Source organism: Ambystoma mexicanum, chromosome 7q (genome assembly GCF_040938575.1).
Source record: "Ambystoma mexicanum isolate Mex_15411 chromosome 7q, UKY_AmexF1_1, whole genome shotgun sequence".
NCBI lineage: Eukaryota > Metazoa > Chordata > Amphibia > Caudata > Ambystomatidae > Ambystoma > Ambystoma mexicanum.
In genome coordinates this window covers 1,129,431,002-1,129,449,750 of record NC_090941.1, presented here as the reverse complement: position 1 = coordinate 1,129,449,750, position 18,749 = coordinate 1,129,431,002, and the positions used below count along the sequence as shown (strand labels likewise).

The 18,749-nt window shown below is 45.5% G+C and overlaps 1 protein-coding gene across 1 annotated transcript in view; it reads left to right on the top strand.

Annotated features, from left to right (window-relative positions):
- Window positions 1-6,828: 6,828 nt before the first annotated feature.
- The window catches only part of LOC138528224 (extracellular calcium-sensing receptor-like), a 172,433-nt gene continuing 160,512 nt past the window's right edge, over window positions 6,829-18,749 (top strand). Inside the window, exon 1 of the mRNA XM_069639681.1 lies at window positions 6,829-7,113. Within this exon, the coding sequence (XP_069495782.1) occupies window positions 6,856-7,113 (258 nt within the window). The 5' untranslated portion in view covers window positions 6,829-6,855. The remainder of the gene's footprint in view (window positions 7,114-18,749) is intronic.

The window sequence follows — 18,749 nt, the reverse complement described above, 5'->3', positions numbered from 1 at the left end:
AAGGATCTTTTATAGCATGTGAGGAGTGTCTAGGGCATATAAGGATCTTCTATAGCATGTGAGGCTTGTCTTTAGCATATAAGGGTATTTTATAGCATGTGATGGTTGTCTATAGTACGTAAGGATCGTTTACAGCATGTGAGGAGTGTCTAGGGCATATAAGGGTATTTTATAGCATGCGAGGAGTGTCTATAGCATATAAGGATGTTTTATATCATGTGAGGAGTGTCTACAGCATACAAGGATCTTTTATAGCATGTGAGTGTATATAGCATATAAGGTTTTTTATAGCATATAAGGAGTGTCTACAGCATATAAGGATCTTTTATAGCATGTCAGGATTGCCTATAGCACAGAAGGATCTTTTATAGCATGTGAGGATTGTCTGTAGCATATAAGGATCTTTTATAGTATGTGAGGATTGTCTATAGCATATAAGGATCTTCTATAGCATGTGAGGATTGTCTATAGCATATAAGGACCTTCTATAGCATGTGAGGATTGTCTATAGCATATAAGGGTCTTTTGTAGCATGTGAAGATTGCTTATAGCATCTCTTATAGCATGTGAGGATTGTCTGTAGCATACAAGGGTCTTTTATAGAATGTGAGGAGTGTCTGTAGCATATACGGGTCTTTTATAGCATGTGAGGATTGTCTATAGCACATACGGGTCTTCTATAGCATGTGAGGATTGCCTGTAGCATATAAGGGTCTTTTATAGCATGTGAGGATTGCCTATAGCATATAAGAGTCGTTTATAGCATGTGAGGATTGCCTATAGCATATATGGATCTTTTATAGCATGTGAGGATTGTCTATGGCATATAAGGATCTTTTATAGCATGTGAGGACTGCCTATAGCATCTTTTATAGCATGTGAGGATTGCCTATACCATATATGGGTCTTTTATAGCCTGTGAGGATTGCCTATAGCATATAAGGGACGTTTATAGCATGTGAGGATTGTCTATAGCATAAAAGGGACTTTTATAGAATGTGAGGATTGCCTATAACATATAAAGGTCTTTTATAGCATGTGAGGAATGTCTATAGCACATATGGGTCTTCTATAGCATGTGAGGATTGTCTATAGCACATACGGGTCTTCTATAGCATGTGAGGATTGTCTGTAGCACATAAGGGTCTTCTATAGCATGTGAGGATTGTCTATAGCATATAAGGGTCTTTTATAGCATGTGAGGATTGCCTATAGCATATATGGATCTTTTATAGCATGTGAGGATTGCCTATAGCATGTATGGATCTTTTATAGCATGTGAGGATTGTCTATAGCATATAAGGGTCTTTTATAGCATGTGAGTATTGCCTATAACATATAAAGGTCTTTTATAGCATGTGAGGATTGTCTATAGCACATATGGGTCTTCTATAGCATGTGAGGATTGTCTATAGCACATAAGGGTCTTCTATAGCATGTGAGGATTGTCTGTAGCACATAAGGGTCTTCTATAGCATGTGAGGATTGTCTATAGCATATAAGGGTCTGTTATAGCATGTGAGGATTGCCTATAGCATATATGGATCTTTTATAGCATGTGAGTATTGCCTATAGCATATATGGATCTTTTATAGCATGTGAGGATTGTCTATAGCACATAAGGGTCTTCTTTAGCATGTGAGGATTGTCTATAGCACATAAGGGTCTTCTATAGCATGTGAGGATTGCCTATAGCATATAAGGGCCTTCTATAGCATGTGAGGATTGTCTATAGCATATAAGGGTCTTTTATAGCATGTGTGGATTGTCTATAGCACATAAGGGTCTTCTATAGCATGTGAGGATTGTCTATAGCATATAAGGGTCTTCTATAGCATGTGAGGATTGTCTATAGCATATAAGGGTCTTCCATAGCATGTGAGGATTGTCTATAGCACATAAGGGTCTTCCATACCATGTGAGGACTGCCTATAGCATATATGGATCTTTTATAGCATGTGAGGATTGCCTATAGCATATATGGATCTTTTATAGCATGTGAGGATTGTCTGTAGCACATAAGGTTCTTCTATACCATGTGAGGATTGCCTATAGCATATAAGGTCCTTCTATAGCATGTGAGGATTGTCTATAGCATATAAGGGTCTTTTATAGCATGTGAGGATTGCCTATAGCATATAAGGGTCTTCCATGGCATGTGAGGATTGTCTGTAGCACATAAGGGTCTTCTATAGCATGTGAGGATTGTCTATAGCATATAAGGGTCTTCTATAGCATGTGAGGATTGTCTGTAGCACATAAGGGTCTTCCATAGCATGTGAGGATTGTCTGTAGCACATAAGGGTCTTCTATAGCATGTGAGGATCTTTTATAGCATGTGAGGATTGCCTATAGCACATAAGGATTTTTTATAGCATGTGAGGATTGTTTATAGCATATAAGGGTCTTCTATAGCATGTGAGGATTGCCTATAGCATATAAGGGTCTTTTATAGCATGTGAGGATTGTCTATAGCACATAAGGGTCTTCTATAGCATGTGAGGATTGTCTGTAGCACATAAGGGTCTTCTATAGCATGTGAGGATTGTCTGTAGCACATAAGGGTCTTCCATAGCATGTGAGGATTGTCTGTAGCACATAAGGGTCTTCTATAGCATGTGAGGATTCTCTATAGCATATAAGGGTCTTCTATAGCATGTGAGGATTGCCTATAGCATATAAGGGTATTTTATAGCATGTGAGGATTGTCTATAGCACATAAGGGTCTTCTATAGCATGTGAGGATTGTCTATAGTACATAAGGGTCTTCTATAGCATGTGAGGATTGCATATAGCATATAAGGGCCTTCTATAGCATGTGAGGATTGTCTGTAGCACATAAGGGTCTTCTATAGCATGTGAGTATTGCCTATAGCATATAAGGGTCTTCCATGGCATGTGAGGATTGTCTGTAGCACATAAGGGTCTTCTATAGCATGTGAGGATTGTCTGTAGCATATAAGGGTCTTCTATAGCATGTGAGGATTGTCTGTAGCACATAAGGGTCTTCCATAGCACGTGAGGATTGTCTGTAGCACATAAGGGTCTTCTATAGCATGTGAGGATTGTCTATAGCATATAAGGGTCTTCTATAGCATGTGAGGATTGCCTATAGCATATAAGGGTCTTCTATAGCATGTGAGGATTGTCTGTAGCACATAAGGGTCTTCCATAGCATGTGAGGATTGTCTGTAGCACATAAGGGTCTTCTATAGCATGTGAGGATTCTCTATAGCATATAAGGGTCTTCTATAGCATGTGAGGATTGCCTATAGCATATAAGGGTCTTTTATAGCATGTGAGGATTGTCTACAGCACATAAGGGTCTTCTATAGCATGTGAGGATTGTCTATAGCACATAAGGGTCTTCTATAGCATGTGAGGATTGTCTGTAGCACATAAGGGTCTTCTATAGCGTGTGAGGATTGTCTATAGCATATAAGGGTCTTTTATAGCATGTGAGGATTGTCTATAGCATATATGGATCTTTTATAGCATGTGAGGATTGTCTGTAGCATATAAGGATCTTTTATAGCATGTGAGGATTGTCTATAGCATATAAGGGTCTTGTATAGCATGTGAGGCTTGTCTATAGCATATAAGAATCTTCTATAGCATGTGAGGATTGTCTATAGCATATAAGGGTCTTTTATAGCATGTGAGGCTTGTCTATAGCATATAAGGATCTTCTATAGCATGTGAGGATTGTCTATAGCATATACGGGTCTTTTATAGCATGTGAGGATTGCCTATAGCATCTTTTATAGCATGTGAGGATTTTCTGTAGCATATAAGGGTCTTTTATAGCATGTGAGGATTGTCTGTAGCACATAAGGGTCTTCCATAGCATGTGAGGATTGTCTGTAGCACATAGCACTTCTATAGCATGTGCGGATTGTCTGTAGCATATAAGGGTCTTCTATAGCATGTGAGGATTGTCTATAGCATATAAGGGTCTATGCAAACAGCCTCTACCTCGGTATACCGGAATACCTACTGAAGAAGCTACAACGGATCCAAAACACTGCAGCCAGACTACTCCTCAAACTATCCAGAAGAGACCACATTACCCCGGCCCTAAAAACACTACACTGGCTCCCAGTAAAACAGCGTATCATCTTCAAAACAATGTGCATAACGCACAGGGCAATCAGCGGACAAGGAGCTGAATTCCTACAAAAAAAAATAATAATCTACAAGCCAACGAGACCACTCAGGTCAACCAACGAAATCCGACTGGAACAAAAACCTTACATCAAGAAGAAACTCGGAGGCACCGCTTTCTACCACTTAGCCGCGAAAACCTGGAACAACATCCCAAAATTAATAAGGAACACCAAAGACCACCTTAAATTCAGAAAATTACTAAAAACCTACCTCTTCAACACCGGAGACTAAAACCGAAACAACAATAAGACAAACGAATCATCAAAAAAGGACAGTGACAAACCGCTAGAACCGACAGAAGTACCCTGGGCACCAGCAGGGCTGACGCTGGACACAGAGGTCCACCCGCGAGACCCAGAGAAACGGATACAACTACTCCAGCCAACCCTTACCATCCCCCACCGCCCTTACAGCCACAACTAGGTCCCACGAGGCTGTGGAACAGACAAGATACCACCAATCACCACACAACCGGGTGTATGGACACTAGCAGCGGCGCTAGTCATGTGGAGGGGGGGAGGAGCATGCAAGGTTTATTAAGGGAGCGGGCGGAGGGGACAGCTAGATCCTCAAACGGCCTCGAATGGAAAATCAGGCACGTACCTCCTGAGGCTCAGGGTGTACAAGCATCCCGTCGGGTAAGATTACACGAGCCCAACCGGTTCAGTCCAGGATAGAGATGACTAACGAATACCATTAACAATTTCCTTCTCTGCATACACCTCTCAAACTCCAAACCAAACACAACCACAAACCTCTAGCGCAGCAAACCACACGAACTTCACTACACTGCAACAACAAAACAAAAAAACACATAGACTCGCACACCAGCACACGACGACTACCGGCCGCATACACCCCAGGCCCAGCCGACGGAACCACCGGGCTGAGGCTGCCAACAGCACATCACTGCAATCTTGCACTTTTCCAGCCTCCACCCACTAACCCACCATCCCCCCCTCTTTCAGAGCCGCCAGAGCGCCAGGGGACCACTCCGGTGGTGATAGTGCGCGGTACAAATGACCTTTAACATTAACATTAACATTAACATAGCTAGTATGCAATAGCAGGCTTACAGAAGAGGCAAGTGTAAAGTAAGTGAGGAGGAAACGGCAGATGTGAGGATATGTCAGGATTAATCAGGGGAGTACAAAGGCAGCGAATATGGCAAGGGAAATGTGCACAAAATCGCCCAGTGAATAACCTTGAATCAAACAACGTGCACACAAGAACCACGACTCATAGATACTAAAACCCAGGAGTGCAGATAGAGTGAAACAAAAATACCTATATATGAAAAGGGATGTGGGGTAAGCACTTAGAACCTCCTTATGACTGAAAGGAAAGTCGGCAAACTCCTTACCCAATATGCTATTACAGATACTGACAGCGCTAAGCCCACGTAGAGGGCAAGCAAGGACAGGATCTGTGTGCTGACACTCTGGATGATACTGAATAAGGAACTTAGAAACAGTACTCACGAGAACTGGAAAGACCACTTGAATGTCAGTAAACCCACGAACCCAGTAGATCAAACATGGACCCAGAAGGCTATAACAGCAATGGGTGGAGGATAACTAAATACCTAAGACCTAAGTCAAGGAGCAAGTAGGAATTGTGATTGAAGAAATAGTGAGGAAAACAAAAGGCATTCACACAGGGACTAGTAACAACAGCACCCCACACCTAAATAATAAAATGGGAAATAAATGCAGAAGTGAAATGGAAAACATGGCATGGATCCCAATAGGAAGTAAGGATCAGGAGCAGGGAAAATGATATCACAAAAGGAAACCTTACCCACCCATCCAAGGAGAAAAGGCAGGAAACTAAATCTAAAAAAGGAAAGACTAATGCATCAAGTTCTTCAGTAGCAAAGGACAGCATCAAAGAAACAGAAAACACAGGCAAATTGGGCTGCATCAAAGGGTAAAGCACAGAGAAAGGCTGCCTGCAGACAGAGGGAGACAGAAAGGGAAATCCAAAAGGCAGAAATCAATTAAGCACATGAATCTGAAATCCAGGGCGGAGGAACAAGAAACAGGAACTAGGAACTAGGCACAAAAGCTAGGAACAAGGAACAAGGGACTAGTCACAACAGGAACACTGCAACGATGACCAGCGCTGGACTGAAGCAAACTAAGGCTTTTAAAGCTGCTTAACGAGCACACCCCTCAGGTGTGCCGCCTGCTGCACCTGCAGCCACAGGTGTTGCCTATCCTCCACCCAACCTTGTCCTGCAAGGGAGGAGGTGAAGCAGTGAGCCAGGCATTCTGGGAAGCATAGTCATTTGATTAAAGTAGCATGCTGGCTGCCAAATACCTGGAATGGATATGGAAGGGAAGTAACTTGGAAAATAAGGTTTTAGCGCTCCCAATTCATCCCAGCACTGTAGCATTAGGTTCGGAGGAAATGTCCAGTAGGGAATAAACCCCAAAACATGCCCCCAAGTGGCGGAACGGGAGCGAAGGGAGCGAGTCGTGACAGGATAGCAAATATGAAGTAATCCTGCCATAGGTGGTTGATGAGATTTCTTTCTAGGTCATTCCAATCTCTGTATGTAACGATTGGGTAAAGAATCGTCAGTGCACTTTGTCTGTATTGTGCAAGACATTAGAATGACTGAAATTGCCTCTATCTTTCTCACCCGGCAGGTTCCACATTCGCTATTACCGAGATGTGCTGGCCATGGTTTTTGCTATCGAGGAAATTAACCGGTCTCCAAACTTGTTGCCAAACACGACCCTTGGGTTCTGGATACTTGACACTTGCATGTCTCAGAGACGGACACTTCGGGGAATCCTAGAACTGCTTTCTGGAAATCGGGGGCCAGTCCCGGGCTACAAATGTGACACTGGTTCCATGGCGGCAGGTGTCATTGGTGAACTAATGTCATCAATTTCCGTACCAATGGCCAGGATCCTTGGGCTGTATCGTTTCCCACAGGTAAGTGCAGGCATGAAATGACTTGGAAGAGAGATGAAGTGGAAGGATGCTGGGGCGTATGAGTGATCACTGCTGCGCGTTGCTGTTTTCTGTGATAGACTTTCAGATAGTGCTTCTCTGTGTGTAAAAACATGTGGATTATTTATTGCATGACCTCTGATACAGCTTAGCCCAAACACAGGCAATGATTCCCAAAACAAGCGCTAATTTCAGAAATCCTTTATTCTCATAGATAACACTCTACACAGAACATATTCTTTGGCAACTCTCCCTCTCTCAGCTGCTCAAACATGTGTGGGTTGAGTACATATAAGTTCAATTCAACAGTTGTGTTGTATTATTATGCCCAGTTGTAGACTTCTGTTTTTCCTTTGCCAGAATCTTAATATGCTTGCTGGATAATGGCCATCTACTTACTCCATGCACCGCTTAATTAAGCAATAGGCCCCGAGCAAGGGGGCATTACCACTTTAGGCCTATTGCTATTAGTACCCCGGCCCATAAGACTGGGGTACTAAGAGCATTTTTGTTCTGTTCCGATACGCCCTGGCATTTGGAACAGAATGTTTTTTTAAAGAAAATGCCCGCCAGCAAAGGCAAAACAAAGTCCTGTTTCCCTTTCCATTATGGCCTGTCGCGGACCGGGAGCGGACGTTCTGGGAACAGAAGTGTTCCCAGCGCATCCGCTCCGATATGGACAGAAAAGAAGGTAAGTGGGGTTGGAAGGGTGGGGAGAGAATTCTTTGGATGGGGGCGGGGGAACAAAACTTACCTCGATCCCTGGCAGGGGAAGATGGCAGCCTCCAGCCATGTGGTGGCTCGGCGCAGGGATTACCCCATTCCGAGCGTCCTCATTGGCCTAGTGGCTGCCACACCCCCCTCTCCCGGCGGGGAAGGAACATTGTGGTGAGAGGGTTTCCCGGTCACGCAACGCTGTGGCGAAGGTCAATGAGATTGCAAGTTACAATCTCATTGTCCATTGCTGGGTAATTATGTGTAATAATTCTAGATATGTTTGCCAAGACTGTTACCTGCGCGCATGTTAGCGCCATGTCATTGCCTGCAGGCTGTAGCGAGCCCAGGGTAAAAGCATCAATGCTTTATTATAGTGCCTTTCCTAAATCATCTCTCTGATAGTAGTACAACTGAGATTAGTACAAGAACAGCAGATACACACTTCTATAGATAACTGGCACTTTAACCAATCAAAGTAAATCTTCTTCAAGTGTCATCTTTCTTGAGGCAAGTTTAAAAACCTTTGAATAGCTCATTGTTTAAAAAATCACCAGCTTCCTTCCATTATTGGAAGCTTGCTTTAGTACATACTTAAACTTATGTGTTCACAAATGAAACACTGATATAATAAAAAAACACAATATGTTGTGACATTTGTATAGCCTGAGACATCTATCGTCAGTTCACTGGAGACACTTAGGGACAGGCAACAACCTGCACAATCAGATGAAAATAAAAAAAAGGAGAGACATCCCAAAACGTTTTGAAAATAAAGTGTGAAACAATAGTTAAGAGCAGCTGTCTGAAAAATAAACGATGTACTATGTCTGCTTAATTCTGTAGCCTCATGGACAGATCAGTCCATCTTTTATCAGCCATCTCTGCGCCAGTACCATTTCCAGAGCTCGACTCATTTTCAAGGTTTTACTTAGAAAGTGCTTTAAAGTAAAAACGCTGAGTGCTTTCTCATCATTAGCAAGAACCCCAGCGCAGGACAACTCTATGCAGCGCCACGACGCTTTAGAAGCACTTGAGGGCACGTCTGCCCTCACACATCATTTCGCAAACACTATTGTGAAACAACCATGTCTGACCCACTGCTGCGAAAAACAAGGTGGGAAAGAGAAATGAGGGGTATTTGTTTCCAAAAAATAAGATACACCCCATGTTTCACTCCTTTGAGAATGTCTGCACATTGTAAAGCACGCCCAGAATTCAGAAACTGAACGTGCTTACAATGCAAAAATCAAAAGACTATCCTGTGCACCTGTTCTGAGGCACTGGGGGGGGGGGTGCACATTGCATATCTCATCCCAACAGGTGTCTCCCTGTTCTTCCAGAACCATTCAGGACAAGATCTCCTCCCTCTGTCCGGCTCTTGCTGACTTCTGCAACCACTCCTTAGCATCTGGCTCTTTCCCTTTGTCTCTCAAGCACTCCCTTGTGCACCCCCTCCTGAAAAAGCCTTCAGCCGACCCATCATATCCAGCCAACTACTGCCCTATCTCTACTACACCCTTCCTTGGAAAGCTCCTGGAGAAGTTGGTCTTCCCCCAACTGGCCAAACACACTGAGCTCGTTGGCTGTTACATAACAATCAATTTGGATTGTGAGCATCAAGAGGCACAGAAACTGCTCTCCTGAACACCTGTGAATAACTGCTCACAAACCTTGACTCTTATTATTTATGTAATGTGTTATAGTTTTAAGTTAAAACCTTACATATGTACAATAAATACAAAAATTACACAAAACAACAAAATGACAATTCATTGCAATATAATGCTGCATTACAATAAATATTACACAAAATAACAATTGAAATCTTGACTCTAACTCTCCTGCTATTCTCATTCTCCTTGACCTCTCTTCCACCTTTAACACAGTCAACTATTCTATCCTCATAAAGCTGGTCCAAGATACACTTGGGGCCCGATTCATGGAATTATCTGTGAAGAAAATAGGGTAATTGTGCACGCAACTGCATACAAATCCAGCTTCGTCGATTCATGGAATCGCATGCACAGTACATTTCCATGACTTGCGCTGTGTTCGTGCTGGCTCAGCACATCTGTGCGAGCCGTCGAGGTCCTTGCAAGAGACTCTAAGAAGAGTGTGGGCGTGGGTTGTGCATAAGGTTGGTAAGGGGGCACAACACCAAAAATGGGGAAGAACGTGAAAAAAAGAGGGCATTCCGAGGGCCAGCCAAGACAAGACATATTCATGTATTCGATCGCGCAACCTCTCGGCTTGGAAATGGTCACGCAAGTCCTCCATAAGGCAGGCGTAAGTACACTTGCACGTAGGATTTTCAGCACACAGGTGGGGTTGCATGTCAGATTTCTGGGTGTGTGTAGTCAATCGGGGTTCTAACGTAACTTAGGGGTGCGCGTCAGCAGGGGTCATTTCCGAGTTAGAATTTTTTATATGTATGTTGTCGGGGTGCCATATACAGTTCTGGGGGACCCCACGCAGGGTCCCCGAGTTGCAAGCATGCTTACTGATGACCACATGCACTGTTTAAAGGGTGCCTGTATTCATGCCGGGGAGCGCGCAAAGGTAGCTGTTCTGGCTATTCATGCTTTGCGTGTGGGCGTGTCAGAGGCATTCCAGCCATGACTTACACATACGGTTCCTATGCGCTGTAAATTCCATGAATACGTGGGGCGCGCATTTCTCTTTCTGCGCGCAGACTCAGGCAGTGTCCATCTCGGCGCGTGACACATGCAGGATTTCTGCACCCATTTCCATGAATTGGGCCCTTGGTATCTCAGACCAGGTCTTGGATTGGTTGACTTCACTCCATACTGGCCTCCTTTCCCAGTTGCTCCTCAGCTCCTTCTCCTCCACCACCTCTATCTCTACATGTGGCTTTCCCCAGGGCACTATCCTCTCGCCTTGGCTTTTCAACATTTACCTTGTGTCTCTTGCACACCTGATCTCTGCCTTCTCTCCTCATTTCCAGTGTTACGTAGATGGCACACGACTCTTCTTCAAGCTCCCCTCTTCTTCTTCCTCCTCTCTGATCTCTGAATGCCTGTGTGCTATTCAGTCTTGGTGCACCTCTAAGGATCTCTGTCTTAATGCCAGTAAGACCGAGAATCTTCATATTGGGACACCTGCTTCCTGTCTCTCTCCTGCACTCTGGTTGCCCTCTATGGGCTCACCCCCCTTGCTCCCACTGAGGGCATGAACCTTGGGGTCATCTTTGAATCTTCTCTCTCCTTTACTCCTCAAATCTTGGACCTTGCCAAGAAGGCCCAATTTAAACTTTACTGCCTTGTAGGCTTTCTCCTCTTCCTCAACCTGCCTCTTTCTTCACTCTGTCCTCTTCAACTAATCCAGAATAGGGCTGCAAGACTTATCCTTGGCCCCAACCCAGGGACCGTATCGCTCCAGCCGTAAAATCTGTCCACTGGCTCCTGGTTGCTGCAAGCAGCTCTTTCTTGCTAAATACTCTCCTTCTAGATCCCTTTGATCTTCTTGCTCAAAGTCTCTGCTGATCAAACATTTCTCCAAGCAGAAAGGTGGGGGCAGAACTCCCTCCTCAGCCTTCTCCCTTCTATGGAAAAGTCTCACCCTCTCTCCGTCTTGAACCGGACCACCCCAAATTCTGCAAACAACTGAAGAACTTTTTCTTCTCCTCCTTCACTCTCCCCCTCCCGTGCTAACCATCCCCTCCGGCGCTGAGATTGGCAGCCTTGTCCCTCAAGAGTCCAATAGGGTCTTGACCTGCTGACCAATCATCACAAGCACCCTTCCTGCCCTACCCTTTGAGTCCACACCCACCTGTCAGGTAGTTTGCCTCTGCCCTGCACTTGCCTGTCGATTGGTAGACCTCGCTTTTCACCTCGGACGTCTACGCCCATGCACTTACCTTTTGCCTCCCCAAGGGGCACCTCTGGCACTTCCCCCCCCTGGGGGACCCTAACACTTACCCCACCACATCCCCTTTTTTCCTTTTTCTTTACACTGCACTTGCACGATCTGAATGTCACATGGCCTAGTAGGACCGCTGTTCATTTCTATGTATTCATAGTCATTTTCATTGTTTATTTGCTCCCTTGTTCCCTTCCCTTGTGCCTTCTGGCGCTTTGAAGCACTATCTTGTTGTATAAGCGCCTTATAAATATCCAATACATAACTAAATAAATAGCAGGCTACATTCTGTATTCTGTGGTGCTTTTGTATGAACCCAGGCTGTCCCACTATCATTTGTATCCATCTTTCTGTCCCTGCGGAGTGCCCACCCAGCACCATCTTTAGTGATGGGCGCCTGTAATACATTAATGCATCGAGCACGCGGACATGTGGTGTAGGCTCGGCTTAAGGTGCATAGGTGGTGGGACCAGGCGTCTCTGCAGAACTATATTATTATTGGTCACCAAATACTGAACCCCAGAGCTCAATGTTTCTGCCCAATAAGTAGCAAAGCCTGCAGTCCTGTGGGACTCGTTCTCTTTAGCAATGAGCCTGTTCCAGCATTAGAGCCCTCACCACAGGGCTCTATTGTGTGTTAGATGCACGCTGTCCAAGTAAGCAGCCCCAAGCTGAAGGCAAAAGCTTCTAACAAGCAGGAAGTTCACCTAGCGCATAGAAGAGTATGAATACAGGGATTCCTGCGCTATGTGAGGATGAACTTGCTGTAACTGGGTACTCAGGACCCTGTGTGTGCACATCACGAAGGGAAGCTTGGCACTTTACAGGCACTTAAGCCCTCCATTCCAAGCCTGCACTCAACTGTTGCCGACTATCTTACGAGAAGCAAAGACACTTTGAGGGCATCCACCCAATATATTGAACACAATTGCTGATTTTCACTGCCAGTGTGCTGTTGAGCTGCACCCAAGAAGAGGGTTTTGTTAATTGCTAGGCAGTCATAATTGCTCTAAGAAATGCTTCCTAGATAATGACATCATTGTTTGCCGGAGAGGTGGGGAGTAATACTGCCACCCTTTCTCTCTGCCATACATTATCAAATGCTGGGGACCCCTATGGAGACCACCTGCTTTATGCGCCAGCATAAAGACAGCGTCTCAATAGGGATACAGTGTTTGTGCAGTCTGCCATGCTTGCATGGTAGACAGCGTTTAATTGTAAATGTACACACTGCCTACCATGCTCTGACAATAGGCAGGATTTCCTCATTTGCACGGCGGAGTGCAAATGTGCAGAGCAAAAGGCGGTGTACCTGCGTGTTCACTGCCTTACTTTTTGCTCTGCACATTTGCACTCCGCTCTAAAAATTAAACACATTTGGCGGTGGGGAGCCGCGTACGTGAATGTCTAGACGTAACGGCTCCCCGACACCATATTACTCTTTGAAGCAAAATGAGCTCCTTCGAACCCTAATCCTAATCCTAGGACAAGATTCATTGCATTAGATTTGAGGCATCTCTGGCTTTCATATGTTGTATGAAAAGTAGTAATTCATCACTAGTTGTAACGCTCTTGTATCTGCATGAACCAAGACAGGAACCCGTGCTATCGCCCCTCATAATATGAGTGGCCAGAGATGGAAGATCCTCATTCTGGCTCTAGATAAATAAACTGAAGTGAAGGTGTGCGAGAACTCATCCAGTCATTTTCAGCCCCCTGGATAATGAGAAGAAAAGCATCTCTCCAACAACTTGTCCAATTGTAACCGCTAGTTCCAAGTCTCTTTGTGGATCCCCAGGCTCAATGGCGCCCACAGACATGCAGCCACAGTTTAAACCACTTGTAGTAATAACCACACACACATTCCTTGGGGTTTCAAACCTTTCACTGTGTGTTGTAGCTATGAGAGTTGCTGTTCTTTAATGCTTTGTTAATTGTACTGCTTCAGACCACCCGCCAGACCACCCGCCTGTCATGCCTGCCACCCCAGGGTCTGTTACTTACCCCAAATGCTCCTATTTCCCGGCATCCTCAGCCTTCAGAACGGCCAGGCCATTTTATACTGAATGGAAATTGGCCGGGAGATGCTACTGAGAGAGCTCGCGTCATATGACCAACGTACGCGTCATCGCGTTGGTCAGGTGCACGTCAGCTGACATTATTTAACGAGGCTGATGCCTTACAGCTGCGCTTCTGATGGTTTTTGGTATCTGCATTCCGGAGCTTGCTTCTGCTGTTCTTCGCAGATGCTCTACTTTTCATCGCAAGAAGCGGTTGCCTTTCCCCGCGTTCCTACGCAGTTTCAGGCAACCTTCCAGCTCATCTCAGAGCTACTCCCTGCAGAAGCGGATGCGACTAATCAGGCCATTGGTGCAATCTTTTCCCAGGTTTGCAAGGACACCGGGGTGGAACATCCAGTGGCGTTTTTCTCACGCAAGCCAGCTCCATACGAAAGAAACTATACGGTGACCGAGAAAGAGTTGTTGGCTATGAAAGACGCATTCCTCACATGGCGACACCATCTTCTTGGAGCAAAACACCCGGTGGTTGTGTATTCCGATCGTCGTAACTTACAGGCCATCAAAACCATGAAGTGCCTTACGGCTCGCCAGGCCCGTTGGCATTCGTTTTTTGCCCAATTCGATTTCCGCATCTCCTACAGACCCGCTAAGGATCATACCAAAGCAGATGCCCTCTCCCGTATGCACTCCGGGGTGGACAGCTTAAACAACACCAAACCACCTCTACTGGCAGAACACGTTGTCTGTGGTTGTTCAGTTCAGCCCTCATTGAAGAAGGAGATCCTAGATTGGGTATCACGTAACCCTCATGAGGTACATGAACTGTGTCTCGATATCAGAGATGGTCTCCCGTTTATGAACGGCCTCCTGTATCTACCGACAGAGGAGACCCGTACCAAGGCACTGCATTGGGGTCACGATTCCCTGGTAGCAGCTCATCTGGGCCAAAAGAAAACGTTGGAACTGCTACAACGATGGTGCTGGTGGCCCAAAATGTCCCGTGATGTTGTGGATTATGTCTCATCATGTGCTCTATGTGCACAATGCAAAAACACACCGCGTAAACCTATGGGATTACTATGCCCATTACCGGTTCCCCACAGACCTTGGTACATGGTTTCCATGGATTTCGTAGTCGAATTACCTTCCTTCCATGGTTACGACACGATCTGGGTTGTAGTTGACTACTTCACTAAGATGGCCTTGTTCATAGCCTGTAAGGACATTCCCACTGCTAATATTTTGGCCGATTTGTTCCTAAAGCACGTCTTTAGGTTCTTTAGTCTGCCCTCTATCATTATCACCGACAGGGGTTCACAGTTTGCATCTCGATTTTGGAAGGCACTAACTTCTGCTCTGCTTTTGGAGGATCGCATGTCCAGTTCTTATCATCCTCAAACAGATGGGCAGACAGAACGGGTTAACGGAACTATGGAACAATACCTACGTTGTCTGTGTCTTCAGTACCAGTCCTCTTGGGTTTTGCTGTTGCCGGCAGCTGAGTTTGTGTATAATAACTCACAGCATTCCTCAACGGGTATGTCACTGTTCTTTGCTCTTTATGGACAGCTCCCACGATCCATCCCAGTAGATTTGGAATTCACCGATACAGTACCTGAGGCAACTGACAAGTTAAAAGCTCTGATCGCCCTTCATACCAAAATAAAAAAAAACACCTAATAAAGGCCCAAACTAGTGCCAAATACGATGCAGAACAGCATTGGGCGGCTGCTCCGTGCTTCAAAACTAGCATGTCAGTCTGGTTGTCTACTAAAGACCTAAAGATCCTGGGTAAGAGGAAACTTCTGCCTCGATTCATCGGACCATACAAAATAACACAAGTGATCAATCCTGTTGCTGTATGGCTGGACCTGACCGCATGTTGGAGGGTACACCCGGTGTTCCATGTTTCTTTGGTCAAACCATGTATGTCAAGAACCTGGTTGCCTGTCCGACCTTTGGTGGTTTCAGTTAAGGGCACAGACGATAATGAGGTCCGTGCTATCCTAGGTATGAGAATGCGAGCCGGGGTTCCCCACTATCTCATTGATTGGAAGGGGTATAGTCCGGAAGACCGATCATGGGAACCCTTGTCGAATATTTACACTCCTGTGTTGCTCTGTCGCTTCCATGCGATGAGAGGAGTGGGCGCCCTTTGGGGGATGGTACTGTCATGCCTGCCACCCCAAGGTCCGTTACTTACCCCAAACGCTCCTATTTCCCAGCATGCTCAGCCTTCAGAATGGCCAGGAGACGCTACTGAAAGAGCTCGCGTCACATGACCAACGTACGCATCATCGCGTTGGTCAGGTGCACGTCAGCTGACATTATTTAACGAGGCTGATGCCTTACAGCTGCACTTCTGATCGTTTTTGGTATCTGCGTTCCGGAGCTTGCTTCTGCTGTTCTTCGCAGACGCTCTTCTTTTCATCGCAAGAAGCGGTTGCCTTTCCCCGTGTTCCTACGCAGTTTCAGGCAACCTCCCAGCTCGTCTCAGAGCTACTCCTTTCTTCTGCGTTCTTATGCAGCCTTCTACTAACTTTATCTAGTTCCAATACAGAGCCCCGTCGCGTTCCTACGCGACGCTCTTCAACCTGTTGCTTCGTTCCAAGACGGAGCCCCGCCACATTCCTACGTGACATAGCAATTTCCACGGACTGCTATCAACACCTGGGAGATTTCCACTCCATATACATCCAATTCGGCAATACTTTTAACCTCATTACTCTTTGTCATTTTCCGTAGACATTTATTTCCATTCTGGATATACTTCCTCTGCTAAATCCCATCCTACTTGCAGGAGCGTTTAGTCTGACAGTCTCTGTACTCACTCCTGATCAGGACTCAACTGAACCTTCAACTATTGTAGAGGGTTTGTCTTCCTGGATCAAGATTTTCTTTTCCTCCTACTACAAAGTGCACAGAACTTTGGACGCTTACCTGTGTGCACCAACCCGACTCTAGTGCGGCCCTCGTTCCGCCCGGGTTAGATTCCTCACTACTCTTTCCTTGTCGTTGTTTTCTCCTTGGATTCATTGGACATTGTTGGGACTTACCTGTGGCTGTACATCCAGGTTAGTGTCCTTTTGTAACAATAGCCTTCTAATTAGTCCACTCTCTATCGACAGCCTGGTGAATCTTGGTCCACTCCCGCCCTTCTCACTAATAGCTCTCTTTGACTGTGGGTTTTACTAGTCAGAGAGTGACATTAGTTAGAAGGTTTCTCTTGAGACACTACGGTCTAGCTCTGACAACAGTAGATGGGAGAAGACATCGAGTGTATCCTTTGCAACTACCAGTCTGTATCCTTTAAGTGAACCTTAGACATTCCTTCTGTATCTGTTGTGTTCATTATCACAAACCTGGTTATAACACTGCCAGACCACCCGCCAGACCACCAGACAATAGACTGGTCACCCGCCAGACTGGTCATTACCCAACCGACTTCCTGGAGTGTAGGTAAAGGAATAAAACTAAGAGAGAAGGGTCCAAACAAAACAGGGACCTCCAGGGGCTGCCATGCATGTTGGCCCCACACTCGGCACATAGATGTAGGGCAATAACGCATGGCATCGATCGAGCTGGGGCTATGCCAGAAGGCCCCAGTCCAGCAAAAAATACACCCAGTACCATGTAAGGAGCTGCCGTGCCACTGTCCAATATGCTTTCTGGCACAAGAAAGAGATGGCATGCAACCCATCATGCCCTTGGCACCCTAGGGAGATGGAAAGATGGAAGACAGGTGGTTGGGGTAGAAAGCTTGTTCATGGTTCTGTGGGTTCTGGTTCTGATGTGATTACTCCGAGAGGAAGCACTGAGCTTGTGGTGGTGCTCAAAGTGAGGGCAACCAAAGCCATGTCATGAAGGATGCAGGTGGCCCATAAGGGGGCCATTGATGGGGTGATTGTTGCAGCTATCTAGTTATTGATGCAAAGGAGAACATCCCATACTGGGCTTGTGTAGCATCATTGCCTTGAGGTGGGCTTAACCATGGGAGAAGATAGACAGTAGAGAGCAGGGAAGGATTTGCTTCAATGATAAATGCCACAGGAGGAGGACGCTAATCAATAAATGTACCGGCCTTAATGCGTGTTGGGCATTTGCAGGAGTAGTTACAGGTCAGTACTACATGGAAGGGGTAGAGAAACCTGTGGGAATCCATTCATTATTGTTATTCAGAAAGGGGAAATGGGGAAGACTGCAAGTGCTCACTGTCAAGGGTTGTGGTGCTTAAAGAAAATGTGACTTGAGAGCAGCGATTCCACCGTGGGTTGATCCTGGGTGCTCTTTTTAAGACTGGTGTATGAGACAAGAACTGAAGTAATGGGGGGTGGCAATAATCCAATGCCCTCCAGTTGATTCATTTCTTTATCTGAGATTGTGAGCCATAAGAGAATGGTTGCAGTAGACAGAGGACACAACAACTGGTATTTGATGAGGCCAATATTTGTGGTGAGGAAATGAGATCCACATTATGTGGGCATGTTCTTATGTTATGTTGACTTATACTGCACACTGGTACCATGTGCATGGTCTCCAGGTGCTCAAGTGGTTCTGTAAGAAAGACGGCGGGTGGGTTAGTGGGAGACGAGGGATAGGATAGATGCTGTGCTCTTCTGTTGAACCTCCAGGAACATGAGACACATTTATCTGTGCTTGTCAGCTTTCTAAGTGTTCTTTCATTGTGCGTTCTGGCTTGTTGTGTCCGGAGGGGTAAGGCTCATTGTCTGGGATTTTTTGTTGTATGTGAATATGTGTTGTGGTGGAGGTGTGGTTTGTGAATTTTGTGTGTAGTGTGGCTGACCCTTAAGGGTGTGTGAGGTACTTGGGAGGTATGTGGGAGAGGTGTAGGGTGGAAATTTACAGTAATGAGCTTCAGAGTGTAGTACGCTTTCCACAAAGAGGTAGGATTCAACGGCAGCAGTACTCTATTCATTACTGTGCCTACACCTCCAAATTCATCTAAATACAATATATTGGCTAACCTCGAAATTCAACTAA